Source organism: Onychostruthus taczanowskii, unplaced genomic scaffold, assembly GCF_017590055.1.
Source record: "Onychostruthus taczanowskii isolate IOZ18803 unplaced genomic scaffold, ASM1759005v1 scaffold88, whole genome shotgun sequence".
Classification (NCBI taxonomy): Eukaryota; Metazoa; Chordata; class Aves; order Passeriformes; family Passeridae; genus Onychostruthus; species Onychostruthus taczanowskii.
Genome location: NW_024506773.1, coordinates 2,390,747 through 2,408,810, shown reverse-complemented (window position 1 = coordinate 2,408,810; position 18,064 = coordinate 2,390,747). Strand labels below are relative to the sequence as shown.

Here is an 18,064-nt window from a genome sequence, read left to right as displayed (position 1 = left end):
ATACAATCACAGTCTCTTTATTTACAGCATGGATGTAGCTGAAGCCATTGGGAATCACACAATCTTCCAAATGAGTTCCTTCTCCATGACAACTAATAGTGTTTTAAGTGTTCCTTGAAATATGCAGATGGAGAATGTATTACTGTACCTATCATAAAGGACTTATTTAGAGCGTGTATATATACAGCTTTAAAATTTGCTGAGCAGGAACACTTGAAATTAATACATCAGCCAGGTTTTGGCTCTGTAATTTAAACAATGAAAGCACTTATTTAAAAAGAAATGCAGCCTACAGCCAAAGGTCTGGCTTAAGACGAAATTGTTGAAGTGTCTTTCCATAATTTATACACTTAGCTTTCTTTTTGTGATATTGGGAATTAAACAAATAATTCACCATGAATAATTTAGTCCATGAATTTATAGTTCTATATAAAGGTCCTAAAGAAAGATTATCTTATCTTCACTTTTATTCATGACTTAATATTGTTTCAAGAACATGTTTATTTTACTATGTCTTGAACATGCTCATGCAGAACAGGTGTTTTTTTCTTCTGCAAAGAGCATCAGCACAATGTAAACTTACTTTACATTCCATATCCAGTCTACTTAAGCAGAGTTTAGTGGTGTGAAGATTGTGTTGAACCTTTGAACAGAGATAAATTTCATCTTAAAAAGCTGGACAGCTTAAAACCACATGGACAGGCCCCTCCTTCTCTGAGAGAATGAAAGCTGTCCAGGCCTAAGGCACAGTAACACACACCATGAAATTCCTACCTAATTCATACTCCAGAAAATCCCACAACCCTTGCTCTTCCTAGGTTCTCCAGCAACCTGAGCAAACTTTCTCCATGTTCTGGAAAACTTCTGGTGCTTCTGGTATAAGAGGCCACTGCAGATCAGAGAAGGACACAGGCACTTTCAAATTATCAATGGTGGGAGTGAAAACAAGTACAGCTCTTGAGGGGAAGGGACTTGATCCCAGAGAGCTTCCAAACATGGGACATGAGTCACCTCCCTTTCTGTCTAACAACCCCTGCAATATTTTGGTCAGGCTATGTGTTGTTTTGTTATGATTTTCCCTAAGTGAAACAAGTGTCACATAAAACCCGAGCTTTTTTTCAATTGTCAAACACTGAGTGAGTTTTGAATTAGACAAAATTTCTGTACCTGTACTTACAAGAAATGGCATGTATATAATCTGTGCCCTCAGCCAAAATAATATGGCCAGAATGCTATTTCTGTAGCTATTTCTGATCAAATAATGAGTGAATATTCACATTATTTTTGAATGTTTTATATCTGAAACTATGAGCAGAGGTTTCGTAAGCTAGGTAAAGTAATATAAAATTTTAAGGCTTGTGCCTTGGTTTATTAAAGACCTTTATTTTTGTCAGTTCTTTCTGTAATCTTAGGGGAGTTCTAATTTTTGATTTTTTTCCTTTGAATACAATTGGAGGAAAATTATAAGATGTTATACTTTCACCTTCAGGAATACTTTGGGCTTTTTCAGACTGTGTAGCACTTTTTTTTTTATTATAATGATTTATAAGCCTTGAAGGTGTTCTGAGCTCTTCGATTTTGCTATCTATGCTATTAGAATTTTATGGGGCCAGTGCAGGTTTTATTGATGCCCCTGTCATGTTCAGTTCCTTTCTTTGAGCCTTGAAAGCAGCTGCATTTGAAATAAATTAATATTAGATATTACACAGAACAGGCAATATAATTCCTGTCTTCCTGTGGTAGGGAAAAGTTGTATAACCAAGATATGCCACCTTAACAAAATACAGAGGCTAGGAAAAGGTCAGTCTAATTACTGGAGTTTAAATTTTCATTATATTCCATTGCTTTTAAATAGTGTTATCATTGTTTTGAATGTCAGATAAGGCTTGTGCAAATACTCTGTTTAAAATGGCATTAAACAAATTAAATTTCCTAACAATCTCCTTTGATTTTTTTTCCTCTTTCTTTCTTTCTTTCTTTTTTTTTTTTTTTCAGAGCCAGCAGATGAATACTTTGGAGAAAACTGTAAAACAGTGGGATAATTTTCTCAGCAAGATTCTGTAGAGTGATCTATATGAATCAATTTTCTGAGACATGTTAAAGCACAAGGGAAACAACTTTAGAATTTAGGAATTTAGGAGACTCCTGCATCCTGTTAGAGGCTGGTATGTGTGCTAGAATACCATGAGAGTAAAAGGCGACCTTCTGGATCTGCTGAATGCCCATGGAAGATTTGAAGTCTGGGAATCAGTGAAGTCTTTTCACAGAGAATAGTGCAACAGAAAATGAAAAGGCAGCTGCCACTACAAAGTGTGAGAGAGGTGCTGAGAGGTGAAGAGTCACCTGAAGGGTGAGAGTGAAAACTTTGTGGGAGGAAATGACTACAGCTAATTTTTGGAATAGCAAAGCTGACTATGCTTATGACAAAGAAATTATCTAAGCATCTAATTTAATCCACTTTGTCTGGAGTCTACCTTCTGCCCCTCTGGAGCTACAGCAGATGAATCCTGCAATATTCTGAAAAATAGAAAGAAGATGCTGCATGGATACTGAGAGGCACCAATGAATATTCTTGGCTTCTATTCTTCATTTTGGTTCTCAAATGATAAAATTCTCTTGGGCTACCCTAATTTCTGCCTCAGAAGTTATTGGGGTCAAACTGGCAATTCAAAGTGTTTTACATGTCCCTCGGATATGAGACCTGTAGATGGAAAATGTTCCTTTCTGAATATGGCTTGTAGGTAAGATTTCTCAGAGAAAAAACAGATAGATCAAAACCAGAGGTCTGAAACAAAAGAAAAATTACTTTTATTTTGGTCAGGTTTTCGACCAGAAGAGCTGTGGAACATTTCCACCTTTACCAGAAACACTTCAAAGAAAGAGTATGGACAGACAGATCTGAGATCAGAGAGAGAGGCAATATTTAATCCCAGAGGTTTTTCACCAGGCTGGTAGCATTATACAGGAGGAGTAGGAGAAGAAGAATTCTCCAGATGTTATATTTTTGTATGACAATTCATACATAACTCATGCAGGGGAAAGAACGTCTTTAATATTCAACTGCTACCTGCTGTAGCAGGAAGGCTCCCAATATGACAAGAGGCATTCTAGGCATTCTCAGTGAGATTGCAGTACTGAATGTTAATGCTGGTGCTCAGAAATGGAGGAGCAGCAGGCAGTTACTTTGAAGTAAGTTGCTGGATGAATTTACTGCATGCTAGCTGTTTTTTTCTCATTATCAGTGAAAGTTGGCTGAGCTCCCCTGCACTCAGAGTGTCTCCTGGCCCTGCAAAATGAACGAGAGCAGCAGAGCTCAAGCTGTGCAGTTCTGAATGCCACACTCCAAACATATATAATGAGGTGTTAACTTCATTATCATCATGAAGTAGTAGTAGATGCATATCAAAGATGTGTAACAGAAGAATACTTTTAGATTATTCATGATCTATTTACAGCTCTGCACTATTTTCTAAGATACAAATTTAAAAGCTGACAAAAAGAACCCTACAATATAGAGATCTAATTCTAAACTGGTATTTTATACGTATATTAACAATAACTTCATATCAGATGATGTCAATGTCTAAAAGCATATCCAAACTGAGCACCAAATATGACTATGCCTATATCCTTCACAAATTTTTTATCAAGGCTATCAATTTCCCCTTTTTAACAATGGCAAATGCTCTCAAAGAGAGAAAATGTTCATTCTTTGACATGAAACAAACCCTCTAAATGATGAAACTTTGCAGTTGTGTGGAAACATGGAGATCAGAAGCTGGTTTTAAAAGTGTGTGATGGTTTTGGTAGGATGAATTACATTGTAGGTCATTGATGTTTTTCAGTTTCATGTGTTGAAGAGCCAAACTACCAAGATTTTTCTATAGAAAAGAAAGTATCTTATCTAGGAAGAAAGAATGCTTACCTCTTGGAATAAATGCCATTGTTCACTGCTGGAAATTCAAAGCATTCTGAATGTTAGCCTCGTATTATTCAGTATCTATTGGCAGACAGATGCCATGCAAGAGAAAAGCAGTTCTTCTTTCTCTACTGTACCTAAGCCATGAAGAAATACCATTTATCTCCTCCTTTTTGTGAAGTATTTCTGTGTTCTCTCCTTTGCACATTTGAAACTAACTACTTGGCTAGATGTATGCTGGTCTTACCTCCCACCAGTCCAAGGTGCTGAATGTCACAATGAAATGTGAAATGTCAGAGAAGAGTCTCTTCACCAATTTTAATTTTCACCACAAACACCAGTAAAAAAACCAGTAACTCCAATCAGGTGACAATAAAAAAGTCTTTGCATTAACGTTAGGAAAACCCCACCACATCTAGAAATTGACCTTTTACCACTTCTTCTCAAGGCAACTACTTTTTGTGTAAAGAATCCAAGCCTTTGGGGTTGATTTCTAGGACCTCTCTTTAGTTGTAGAGTGATAGCAGCTGCTTTTGTAAGAAGAAAGGCAGACCTGAAACATATTTCTCTCTTGGCTACTGTTACTAGAAGTCCCTGAAGAGCACTAGCTTGAGGCAGAGACAAAAATGGAGCCCACAGAGGTGAGCTGCAGGGACAGCTGTCAGTTCTGGAAATGATTATCTGTGTGATGATTATTTGTATTATGTCAATTGTTTCCAAGTTGATATTTAAGTATTTCTGAAAAGACCCAATTTAATTTGGAGTGGTTGGTGGAAATCATGACAAGAAGCACATTTCCTTTACTTCTCTGCCACTTTCTCAAGAGCAACTCTTGTCAGATCTTGGTGTGTCTGTGCTCAATCATATATCCTGTTAGAAAAACTCTCAAATTATTTCTGTTCACCAGAAGTGTTTCACTTTCACAAAATCATGTGTAATTATGTCTAGCTAATTACTTATAAATACATATTAACTGCCAAAGAAATGTTTCAATTTTAATAATAAAGTACAGACTAAGAGAGTACAGGTGTAGTTTCCCAAAAAAGGATGTGAAGACAAAGCTGAGTATTGCATCCAAACCCTCTACACTTAATGGAAAAATCAAACCTCTGCTCCATTCTACTGCAGTAATGAGCTGCAAGTTGCAGCCTACATGAAAATGTAGATGCCTGTCACATTGTCTAATTTTCACTTTTTCCTCTTCATAGCTTATCATCCAGATATCCTGGTTTTTCCTCTCGCCTTGTCTGTCAGCCACCAAAGCCTAAATACATCTAAATAACAGATTAAAGAACTTCCTTCAAACATTAACAGCATCCTGCATTTCTCTAGTGTTATAGTTTTTGTTACTACACACTCATGTACAATAGGATTTTTCATTTGCTGTGTCTTCCAGCTTTATTTCACACCTCAAATCGTAATCCATTTTACTTAGGTAAGAATTATATACTAAGCATCTTTACCTCCAGTTTTTCCAAAAGACTTCAATTATTTTATATCAGTATTTTTCAAGCCAGTGAACAAATGCATTTTTTAAAACAGTATTTCAAGGAAACAGAAAGCATCTCACTTGAAGAAGAAGAGTTCTCCCTGATTGCAACTCAAGCGTTTTGCTGTTGTTCTGATGTGACCCTCCTGCCTTACAGAAAATATTCTGAGCAGGTACAAAGAAACATTTTATTAATTGTAACATCTGTAACAATTGTTACAACATAATGTTGTAACATCTAGAGCAGAGAGAGGTGTTGCATTGTGGTAGGTGTTGTACAAGGGATCATTTCTGACGGGGAGCAGATGAACTCTCTATCACAGCAAGAACAGCTGGTGCAGAAGCGGCTGCTCCTATGCAAATAACACTAATAAAAATGGAAATAAGACAGACAGAAGACCAGTTTCCAAGTAAGATTGTTCCAGAGTGCTCTTCAAAAACCCATCTGTCTTTAAAAGTAGGGCTTTGCATTCATTTTTGCTGACAAATAAGAATTGCATCGTATGGGAACAACAGAAATGGAATGCAAGAGATGCCAGAGCAGCAGTAAACGGGAGGCTACTCCCATATTGCCCATTTGGAGAATGTAATTGCATATGGGCACAAATTGCAACTTGATCTATGTATCCAGATCTTCTGTTGGTTCTAATCCCTCTAGACCACTAAAATATGCCTAGTCAGTATGAGGTGACAGCTAGAGCCTTTGAAGATACTGAATTCTGTGTATACTTTGCCCTTCAAACTGCTGTACTTTTAACTGAGCTCTCCCCTCATTCAACACGACTCTGAGAGCTGCACAGTAAAGCTCATCAACAGACATGGTCACTTGCACCACCATTTTACACCAGGAAATCCATCTCTTTGCAGTGAAGTTCAAATTTTCTTTGGTAGAAAGGGTAAAAAGCGTTTTAGTTTTTGTTTTCTTGTTTGTTTCTTTAGTAGTGATACATTTTTCTGCTTAATAAAATGCCTTATCTGCAAAGACAGTAATAAGTAGAGAAGAAGAAGAAAAAAAATTAAATCATATTCCCAAAGGGTTAATATAATCCCATGCTATTAAAAAATTGAGTCAGCTCCAGTCCAGCTGCCCAAATTAAATGGAGCAAGGTACCCAGATTCCAGAGACTGTCCAAAATCAGACTGCATCATCTTTTGTACTGTCAACAGAACTGACTTGGAAAGTACTAGAAAATAGTTCATGACTCTCCTGATAGCAAATAATTTTAAAGGTTTTTAATTTCCTATGTTATGGAAGTTCTCCATGTTAAATTTAAAAAACAAAACAAATGAAAAAATGTATCTACAAAAAATTCCATTAGCTATGTGGTCAATTTTTTACCACTTCTAAAAACAGTGCAAAGGGTTCACAGATTAATGCCCTAACCACACAAGCAAGAAAAGTTTGCAAATTTCTGGATTAAGCTCTTCACTGAGTTCAAGCAACCATATGTCTGTATAAAGCGCTTAGAGGAAATAATGTTAATTCCCCTTTATCTCTGAAAAGGGGAAGAAGCCCTCCTTACAAACTGTAAATGTTGGGAAGAATTTCTTCCTGAAGTGGGCAACCCTGGAAATTCATGTAAGAAGCCAGTAGCAGAAAAATTAAGCAATGGAATGAAGGATGGTCTGAAAGTGAGGCCAAGGCATCTCTATCTCCCCTTGAGCTCATCTGGTGAGCTAGACAGAAAGCTGCTGCACTGGAAATAACGATGAAATCCATAAAAGGGATAAAAAATGTCCAGATGGGTGTTGCTGCAGGTGTTACAGGCTCCAAAGGACCTGGCTGGTGGGTGTTAGTGGGAGAGAATGGTGGTTTGCCAGAGGACACCCTGGGATAAGAAGGCAGTCTGCATGGATAAAGTCTGCATTTTACAAGGCACACAATAACTTCACAGTGAATGATAATATTCAAAATAACTTCAGTATCTCCTGGTAGTAGCAGTGGTCTCAGTGGTTTTCTTGGATTGCCTTCATCTGACACCGACTGGGTAATGAAACCTCACAAAGACAATGTTACAAGGGTCTCTTTGCTCATACATTTTTTTTTCCATATGGGTGGCAGAAAATTATTTGTGTGCTTATCAGCCTCTGTGACAGAGTGAACATAACCCCTCCTTTAGGCATAATTCCAGTACTGTAGCCATGATATTATGGAAAATCCTTTGCTGGGGTTTTTCCTCTCCTGAGAAGCTGAGGAGCCTCAGGAGAGAAACGTAAACAATTACTATCTGCTGCTGTGGAATGCAACAGGTGCCTCTGTGATTGGTGCATGTGGATTGTTTTCCATTGATGACCAATCACAGCCACCTGTGCCAAGGCTGTGAGCAGTCACAGGATTTTGTTATTCTGTTCTGTTCTGTTCTTGTTGTAGCCTTCTGATCTCTCTGTTCTTTTAGTATAGCTTTAATGTAGTATTTCAATATAATATTTAACATAATAAATCAGCCTTCTGAAATGGAGTTAAGCCTCGTGTCTCAACACATGGAGAGTCATCAACACAGTACCACCACTTGTACCATGTGTCCAGCAAGAGTCCTGTTACACATACATCATTGTCCCAGGTACAAAATGAAATCTTACCTATGACTTTTCCTAGGAATAGTGCCTTTGGGGAATTGAACTGAATGTCAGATGTGGCTGGCAGGCTGTAACTTGTTGGAGGATAGTGATCAAGCTGGAGAAAGAGAAAAGAAATGATGAGCATTTTGAACTGATCTGCTTATTACAGTTCTGATCAATCAGGTCTACTTCATGGAGTTTATGCCATCTCTTATATCTGTCTAATACACTACTTTCATTTTCATAAAGGGAAAACAATAGTAAATACATTTCCTTCCATATCTGCCATCTCCACAGTTGTCAAGGCCTGGAGAATACTTATACTGAATATATTTTTGTTCAATCAGAACAAAATATAGATGTGTATATGGTGTGTGTATTTTTGTTCAATCAGAACAAAATATAGATGTGTATGTGGTGTATATGGTGTGTGTAGAATCACACCAATTTTTATTTATGTGCTCTTCACTTGCTAAATATAACAACATCATCAGTAATAAAACAACTTTTTCTTTCCATAGAAATAGATTTCCATTTGGGACCTATGTTACTGTTAAAACTAGATTTACATAGCTGGGGATTTGAGACTAATTCAGGTGTTGGGCATTTTTATTTTCTCTCAGAAAAGTCATAAATTAATAAAGCATTCTTTTTTTTGCACCTCATGTTTATTACTTTCTTGTTGAGAATGTTGTTCAATCTGATTGTGACGACGCCTATTGAAACCTAAATAAATTCAAGAGTAATCAACTTAGCTAAATAGTTTAATCTATAGGAAATGCATATTGTCCCTGATATGGCACAGCAATCATGTTACACTAGCATATTTCCCCCTGGTTTTTAGCTCTTTAACAGACAAATGTGAAGAAAGAGAGTAATAAAATGAATTGCCTTATGCTTAGTAATAGTGCTATTAACATAGTTTAATATAGCTCAGTGGAGTTTTGATTTCACATTTCATAAAGGTAATTGGGATGAATTTTTATCTTTACTGTTGTTATTTATTTTCTCAGATTTACATGTTTATTACACAGGCTTAAAGAGGGCAGAGCAGTAATAGTTTATTTTATTCTGGCCTTACCTTGGCACAAAACAGGATAGAAACTCATATATGTGATTTAAGACTTTGCAGGGTACAGTAGACTGGAAAAGTAATTCTCAGGAAATGGCAACTCTATGGGGCATGCAATATTTTCACATATCTTTCTGCCATATTTCTAATTTCAAAATGTAATTATTGTGGATTACTTTGTTTTAATGATACTGAAAATGCTCTGTTCAGTGGTTAAAAGTAAATGAATTGCAGGTAGCACAGAAATGAAGAACTGAATCCCCTGATATCCTGGAACACTGTAAGCTCAGACAGTTGTAAAGCCTGCTGGAGTCATGAGTCTGCAGAGGCCAACTCAAAAAACCATAACAATTGCAGGAGTCCTGTCTTATAATTCCCCATAAAACCCCAAGAAAAAAAGTGTATATACATACTAGACAGGAAAAACAGTCTCTGCAGAATGCAAGAGAGGTTTAGTAAGTCTTAATGTTCAGAAATTATTTTTAATTTGTCATAACTAGTATTCACACCAATTATTTTGAGATAAATACATGGGAAAACATAGTTCCATATTCTTACTCAGAAAAGAAGGAGCTTCAGTTTGTTCAGAGTACTGTGAACAGTTTTTCTTAGATTTTTAATAAAGAGCAGAAATGCATCTTTTACCTGAAATTAGAGTTTTATAAATTCAAATTGAAAAGAGTTATTTTGGAAAGAGTAGTCAAGTGAATACAAAGGGTTAAAATAGTAAACAGATCCCAAACTCAACCACTTCAGGGCCTACTAAATAGAGACTCCACTTGAGTGCTTGCTATTGGTTTTCCTGATGGAAGGGAAATGTCTCAGCACTCAACATTGCAAGTGCAAGACATATTTTCAATGAGAACTGCAGGCATATCAAAAAATTCTCTTGTTATTTCAGGACAAAAATAGAAATGGCTTAGATCTGTCATGGTATTTACCCTTAAGGTGATTAAATGAAAACTGTAAACTTTAGAGAGGTGTATCAAGTGTATTGGTGAAAACTAATCCACAAAAAACTGATTCTCCATCCTCTCATATGTCAAGAGGTTAACCTCGTGAATCTTTGCCTGCAGTGGAATTTTTTTCCCAGTACCTATACAGGATCAATTTTCTAGGTTTTCCCTTTATTTAAATGACTTAAAATATGCTGAAGTAACTCTGATAAAATAATTGGACATGCTACTACTTACATCGGTATCTGTCAGTATCATCAACATTTGGGTTCTTTCTTTTTCAGAATCAGTCTGGAGCAATTTTAAAATATTTCTTTTTGTTGTAATCTGGACTCTAGGTAGTGGTGCTGATCAGATCATCATTAATCAGATAAAATATTAATAAATTAATTAAATATCAATCTGTGTCTATAATCAACTTATTGATGTATGCTGGATGTCCTAAAGCAGTAGGGACGTGTCCAATGTCAGAGTAACAAATTAGTAGTAACAAGTAATAAAAAAGTCACCCCTGCCAAATGTGGAGGCAGCCTCTACCTGCGTACATGGGTTGAGTCTGCAGGATACGCATTAAAATGAAAAGTCAGTTTTAATGATGAACCACTGTGAACATTTACATGGACAATTACAGAATAACAAATCCTGCCAGCTGTGCTGTGATAAGACTCCCTTTGTGTTCAGGTAGTGTTCAGGATTTGGAAAGGCCCTCTCTTTCCCCATCTTGGAACAGGTTAGTGAGCAGCACCCTTGGCCAGATTAAAAAAAAAAACCAAAGTCCTTTCAGTGACCTCACCTTTCCTTGAGACTTCAGGATGGCAGAGCGGAAGTCCCAAGGGATTCATCCCGGTTCAGAGGCAAAAGGGATTGCAACAATTAGAGTAATGATGTGTTACACTGCAGGCTCTAACAGGAACACACACTTTGCTGCTGAGGTTTACTCATTTAAATAGATCTCTTGTACTGAATAAAAACCTGAATCTAGCCACTCACATACATTTTTCGCATCTCGTGGAAGTCAAGGAAAGATATCTCAATGGGTTCAGCTGTGGATTGTTTTAATGACTGTCTGAAGTTTTGTGTTGTTCTGATTTCTAGTTAAAATAAATTTCTATTTAAAACCTATCGATACCAATTTTCTGAGGCAAACATTTCTGATCAGTGGTAGAGCCAGCTCTTGCTCTGCTGCCAGCCTTGGCATCTCTTGTCAGGGGACACCCGCATTGGTTTCCACAGCTTTGAGCAATGCCTTTCTCTAATCCTGGCACCTGGAATGAAATGATGCACCACAAGACAGTGGGTCTAGAGAACAGGGGCTGAAAGAATGTGAAGATTTCTGTCCACTTGTTTTTATTGCTTGAATTCTTTCCAAAGCTGCATGTGACTGCCATCCAGTGGGGGCTCCAGTGTAAGCAGCTGGAACGGAGCATCCTGCAGTCTTTGCATGAAATACTAATCTAACCAATCTAATAGAAAACACATTATAAAAATGAATTACTAGTGTCAAATGCTATTTGAATATCCTTATTTAATGAAAATGAAATAGAACCTCTGTATACACAGATGTTGATGTCATGATTTTGTATAAAATTACAATTTAAAAATTATATTTAAGATTTTCCATTACAGCTACTTTTCTTGAAAAACTCAGTAATTTCATTTGAGCTTCATATAAACATCCAGTGTGGCTTTGAGTATAACAGAGATGAAAGTAGGTGGCCGTTTCTGAGGAATTTGCAGTTTCAGCTCTCAAGTCACGTCATGCCAAGGCAGACTGCCTTTTTCTGAAGTTGTCTGGATTTAAGCAGAAGTTCAATAAAATGCTATTTCTTTAAAATTACTGTTCACTTAGATAATAAAACTAATCTTGATGGGAGAGATTAACAGAGATATCAATCTAAGGGCAAGCGTAATATCTGCATCACCTTAGTAGTCTTGGGGGAAAAAAAGGGTATAAACACAAACACATACCTTATATTCACCCTGTGGATACACTTATATCTGAATCATTGTCAACCCAGCAGGTGTACTGCTGTAAAGTTAAGATTTTTCTTTATGCTGGACAAATTTTATTAAAAAATTGTCAAAATCAGATCGAATAATAATGCTGTAAGGCTTAATCTCACACCATCTGATGTCAATGCAGCTCTGATGTTGACTTCAGCAATAGGAGGATAAAGAAGGGGGTGTTACCATCATGATCAGTGTAATATTTCTCTTCTGCGTGATTATGATGATTTATCACTTGTGTTACCAACTTCTCTAGTCCTGAACAAGGGCTTTTTGTGCTAAGTTCTATAATAATACATAATAAAAGGGGTTCCTACTCAAAAATGCCTACAATGCTAGAACATACTAGGCATATGACTCTAAGAAAATAACAAGGTGGTATGCAGGGGTTTAGATGGAGCTCCTCACAAGTATGATAGCAGTGTATGAGAAAGAAAGAAGTTGATTATGAAAATCAAATGGGAGGTATTATTACATTCTTTTTATTGGTGTGATATAGATTGTCATTCATATTTTCTGAAAAATCCCTTCACCCAGGACTTTTCTCCTGGGAAAAGGAGAAAAAGGAAACAATAATTATGTCATTGCTTCTCCTGTGTTTTGCTGCTTTGGAATGTGTTTGGATATTGTTTATCCAACAGGTGATTGTTTCATTGGTTTCATGTGAATTCCTTTGACTTATTGGCCAATTGGGGCCAAGCTGTGCTGGAGTCTGGACAGAGTCATGAGTTTCATTATTATCTTTTTAGCCTTCTGTAAGTATCCTTTCTGTATCCTTTAGTATAGTTTAGTATAGTATACTTTAATATAGTATATATCATAATGTAATAAACTGGCCTTCTGAGAACAAGGAGTCCGATTCATCATTCCTTCCTGCCACGAGGGACCCCACAAATACAATAATAGATGGTGATTCACCTGCTAAAAGGTTAGGAAAAAATTCACAAACATTTTTTTTAATACAATGATATTTAATTTTATTTTTTTTTCCTCTAGTACAAGAGGAAAGGAGCAGCTTGGAGCGGTAACTGTGCAATTGCTTAGGCTGCTCATGGCCATTTCTTTCTGCAATTCAGCTCCTTCCTCAGTGTGGCACTAGTGCTCTGCTGATCTGATTGTGACGGGCCAGGTCCTTGACCCAGGTTAGTGCAGATCAGATCTGAGCCAGAGCAGGGACCAGCCATGGACTGTAAATGAGGAGTGGATCCAGAGAAACAGGCAGGACCATAAACTCTGCATTTTTTACTGCCTTAGACTGTCACAGACCTGCAGCCTCACTGCTCATCTGGAACACAGGAGGAGGCACACACTTCACTGGTGTGATGTAAGGCAAACTAAAGGCTGGCAATGTGCTTTGAGCTCTGCAGATGAAATTTCTATAGAGGTATAGTAAACGCTCTTTTAGGAACCACTCCTAAAAATCTGTTTTGCTGGTGTAATCCACTGATTTAACCTTCAGCAGTTTTTTTTTTTTTTAATGTAAATTACAGTATTTTATGATAAAGTCTCTTTTTTTTTTTTGCAGGGATTTATATAAAAATGTGATTAACATGATACAGATATGGAAAAAACATAGATACATTGCAGAAAAAAATTTAAAAATATAGTTTTTTTTTTTCTGGTTCAAAACTTGAATCCTTTATGTGCAGAAAGCTTGCATATATACCTGAAAGCTGCTGTTGCTCTGCTATATAATGCCAGGGATAATTTTCCTCCCCCTAAAAAAATCACAAAATTTTGGATAAAATTTAAATGGAAAATAGAAACATAACTCAAAATGTAACAGGAACACTGGTAAGGAAAGGCACACTATTTAGTTTGGCTCCTTCAACTAAAGTGATTCTCTGGTGCTTCTTTCACATATCTGTTGACTTTTTATTGCTCTCTTTAGTAGATGAATTACAATAAATGTTAACAGAAGCAATAGCAAGTCATATAATGCCAAGTCATTAAAATTAAAGAGATCTACCTCAGATACCTAAAGATGACTTTCACAGGACATTAATTTGTCCAATGTGTGCTTCCATACAATAGAAATCGCCTATTTCATGGTAGGTTTTGACTTTTTTAGCTTTGTCTTGGACTCTTAGATTACTTAATGATTTTTTTGTTCTTTCCTCATTTCTTTAATTCCAATAAAATTATATAAAAACAGCAATCACACAGGCCAAGGAACACACACACACACACACAGAGTCATCACTGAAAATACTTTATAGAAGAAGGAAGTAGTTTCAGCCTAGCCACTGTAAGAAACACATTTGTGAGGTGTATAAGCCTGCTGATACATCCTGCAGACCTTTGATCTGCTCTGATATGCAGACTCAGGAAATACCAGACTCACCATTCTCCCTTCTGACCTGAATGGCCTTAGCTTTATTTCCCAGGAAAATGGGGGTGTAGGGTGAGGAAAACAGTTCACTTCCAGGTCTTATCACGATACGTGGCCTAGACATGGGAAAAGTTTGGGACAAGGCAGCTGAAACATGACTCTGAATCCAGCAACAGCAGCTCTGCTAAAAGGAAATGAGAAGGATGGATGTGTAAAGGAGCTCCTCTCCCATGCAGGGGTTTTACAAAGCAGAAAGTAAACAGGAATATTCTTCCAAAACCCCTCTAAGTTTGAAACTATCTCAGCTGATGCAGAGGGGGTAAAACTTTTTAAAAGATATATTCTTTGTCATCTGCCTCTGCCTTTCTGCAGTAGCTACAGGGAAACTACAGGGAGAAATGCTACCCCCAGAAGGGGATGCATGGATGATGTTTTTTCCCACTGTTTCCCCATGTTTTTCCAATAAGAGAGAGATAGGATGACATGTCCTGTTGTCCACTTGTTAGTTGATGAGTGGAAGGAGTTCTGGTTTTTGAAAACTTTTAGTCTGTCTTTTATCAATGGGACGTTCTACCACTAACCAACTCTATCACACACAAAAGGGGAGTAGAAGCTGTTTATTTACGAGGTTCCTGTCCTACCTATAACTGCTCTCTTTAACTGAAATACTGTGTGTCTCACTGTAAAATGAAGATGTTGAGTAATTTCAGCGAAGATTTAAATCAACAAAACTGCTCGGAGCTCATGGTCATTCTGTGAGCACAAAAGAACCAGTAAAAGATTAATAATCAGTGAATTATTTGCTCATTTCTGATTCTGGTACACACAATTTAAATTCTGTTCTGCTGTTTCTTGCTGTTGTTTACTGACACTTTTCAGTATTAAACACCTGGTCATTTGCAACATCTGTAACATCCTTACAGTTGGAGGGAACTTGAATTATGAAAAGATCAGGGTCTGTAATTGTTTATATTTTGGAAACCAGATGTTGCTTAGGATTATAGACATGATATACTATGTCAATAAAAGCTTTGTTTTATTTTCGGAAGATTATTGATATCTATTGATAGCTTCTTATGTTGCTTTGTCACCTATTTGCGGGGAAAAAAACCCTATATTTCCACACCTTAGTAAAATCACTTCCTTGTGACTTCTGATTGAAAAAAGAGCTTAGCAGTTATGGGTAAACTAAGTGCTAATGCATTAAACATGTAGATCTAATGTATGGCTCTGCTCTAGAAAATGGTCTGAGTTTGCCTTTCTGTGGCACTAGCATTTTAAGTAATACATTGCCACTACAGAAGGGCAATACATAGTGAAAAGGATGTATCCCCAGGGATTTTAAATAATTCATTTCAGCAGGAAGGCATTTACTATTGATAGAACAAATGATTTTTTTCCCCTTTAAAAACAACATGTTTGGAAATTCATTAATTATTTTTTAATACAATAGAATTACTAGGTATTAGGAAACAAAGCAGAAGGTTAGCTGTTGCATTGATGTTGACTATGGTTTACGTGTTTTACCTGTGATTAAAGTCCTGGATACTTAAAACACGTTTTATTCATATCAGTGGTTATGGAATTTGTAAATACTGTCTGGTAAATACTGACTGGTTCCTTTCAAATCACGAGCACTCCTTCCCCATTCTCTACCAGTTAAATGTTAGCTAAACCAGCCTTCAGATTAATCTGGTGTCTCAACAATTTACAGCACTACCCAAAGGATGCTAAGGCAGCATAATTCACAGAAAATGGAGGAAATAATAAAGATGGTATTTCTACATCAATTTAATGGCATAACAACCATTACCATTTCTAATCCTAGGGTAAATGTTTTCAAAATGTGACTGAAAAGGGAGAGTTTTCAGAGAAGACTTAAAAAATTGTTTTAAGTCTCAAAAACTATAGATGGATGAGGGTATACTAAAATAGATCAGTTTATTTAGCATCTTGCAGACAAGATGAAAAGATGTTTTAATCAGCATCTCTAAGAAAGTGTGAAGGGGAGTGATGCCTGACATTAAACATTTCTTTCATCTATCAAGCATAGACTCAAAGATCCCAAAGTTAAATGTTGAATTCAAACTGTAAATTAGGTGCAAATTCTTTACAAGAATGGTACATAGCCAAAGGATATGGTACATTTTCTATCATTTGAAGTCTTTAAAGCTAGAAAAAATGTCTTTCTACAAAATTTGTTTTACTGCTATCATTATTTTTGGGTTAGCTGCAGAAAATAATTTGGTGATTTTTTTTTGTGGCTTCTCTTAAGCAAGACCTCAAACAGTGATAATTTTCTGTTGAGGCTTCAAAATGTAGGAAATATGATAGTTGTGATTCCACAACAACAATAATGATGGGAGATGAAATTATAGCCTCACTGAAGTCCATGAGAAAGTTCCCACATGCTTTAATGACAATAAAATTTAATTTACAGTTATAAAACCTTTGATATATTAATTGCATTTAAGATGGGGGTTATATGAAGACTGCTTTGCTCCACCTCTTTTATTTTATTGCTATTATGTTTACCATTTTATTTTGTAATTCAGATTAGTTTTGAATTAACTTTGTATGATTTACATTTTTAAACTATCTAGGAGTTTGCAATTGTTATCTCTTTTCAAGTAGTGCAGAGCTCTTAATGGAAATGGTCTTGCAAAAATTCTGGTTTTTCTTGATTTCGTTTGGGTGAGGGTCAAATATCCCATTGAGCATTTTTCATAAAGATGGGTGTATACTCTTGCTTGCCTCTGGAGAAGCTGGATAATGACTCATACAAATACATTTTCTGTATTCTCAGCCTCAGCTGAGTTCAGGTCAAGATTTATCCATAAAGCCTCATAATTTAGCTGATTTTGAGCAGACTCAATAATTAACATTGAGATTATATGGCATTGTTGTGTGCAGCCCCTTCACCACAGTTTGACATACTGTCCGGGGCTGAAAGAGAGAACTGTCTCCACGCTTTTGTGTGGCCTTCTGAGAAGAGGAGCAGTGGCTGCTGGTAATTGTTCTGAAAGTATAGTGAGAGTTTGGGACAGATTTTCTTCAGTCCTGAAGAAGTTGCTCTGGTTTAATCCTTTTCAGGAACAAAGAAGGTGTAATAAACTGTGACTCATAACCCATTACCAGAAATGGCTTTAAAGCAGGGATGGAGATGTGGACACCTGTTGAGAATGAACATGTGAGGAAGCTGACAGGCCCAGTCTGAGTCCTGCTGACTATCAGATTTATTCCACTAACAATCAAAGCATATAGTACTTTTTTTCTCTTTCTTTTTCCCCCCCCCTCCCTTATATTTTTTCTTTGTAGCAGGCTGATCTACCTTTGTGCAATGGAACATAAAAGTCTCTGATCCAGATTCCATCCTGATTTTACTCTAGGGACATGCAAAGAGGCAGAAGGCATGAATCTTGCACTCAGGATGCAACTACTACAGTTCTTTAAGGTACAATTTAAAGCCTGCTGGAAGCAACGGAAGGCCTTTCATTTACTTCAATGGACTTTGGATCAGAACCTCTGCTAGGGAGCTTTTGTCCTTGGCTTTCTTCAAAGAAGATTTTACTGATATGTGAATAGTGTTAATCACCCATGAACACTTGGTAAAGAGTGATCTGGTTTTTATGATATGTAAAATACCCTGCTGAAGCATGAAATCTAATGAAATCAAACAAAGTAAAACTTGCCCTCCATAACCTAAAGCTCAGCTCTTGAAATGTCATCT

General features: G+C 36.7%; 1 protein-coding gene across 1 annotated transcript in view; it reads right to left on the bottom strand.

The window, feature by feature from the left end:
- The window catches only part of CNTNAP2 (contactin associated protein 2), a 1,013,892-nt gene that overhangs the window by 50,573 nt on the left and 945,255 nt on the right, over nucleotides 1-18,064 (bottom strand). Inside the window, exon 21 of the mRNA XM_041425209.1 lies at nucleotides 7,989-8,082. Within this exon, the coding sequence (XP_041281143.1) occupies nucleotides 7,989-8,082 (94 nt within the window). The remainder of the gene's footprint in view (nucleotides 1-7,988; nucleotides 8,083-18,064) is intronic.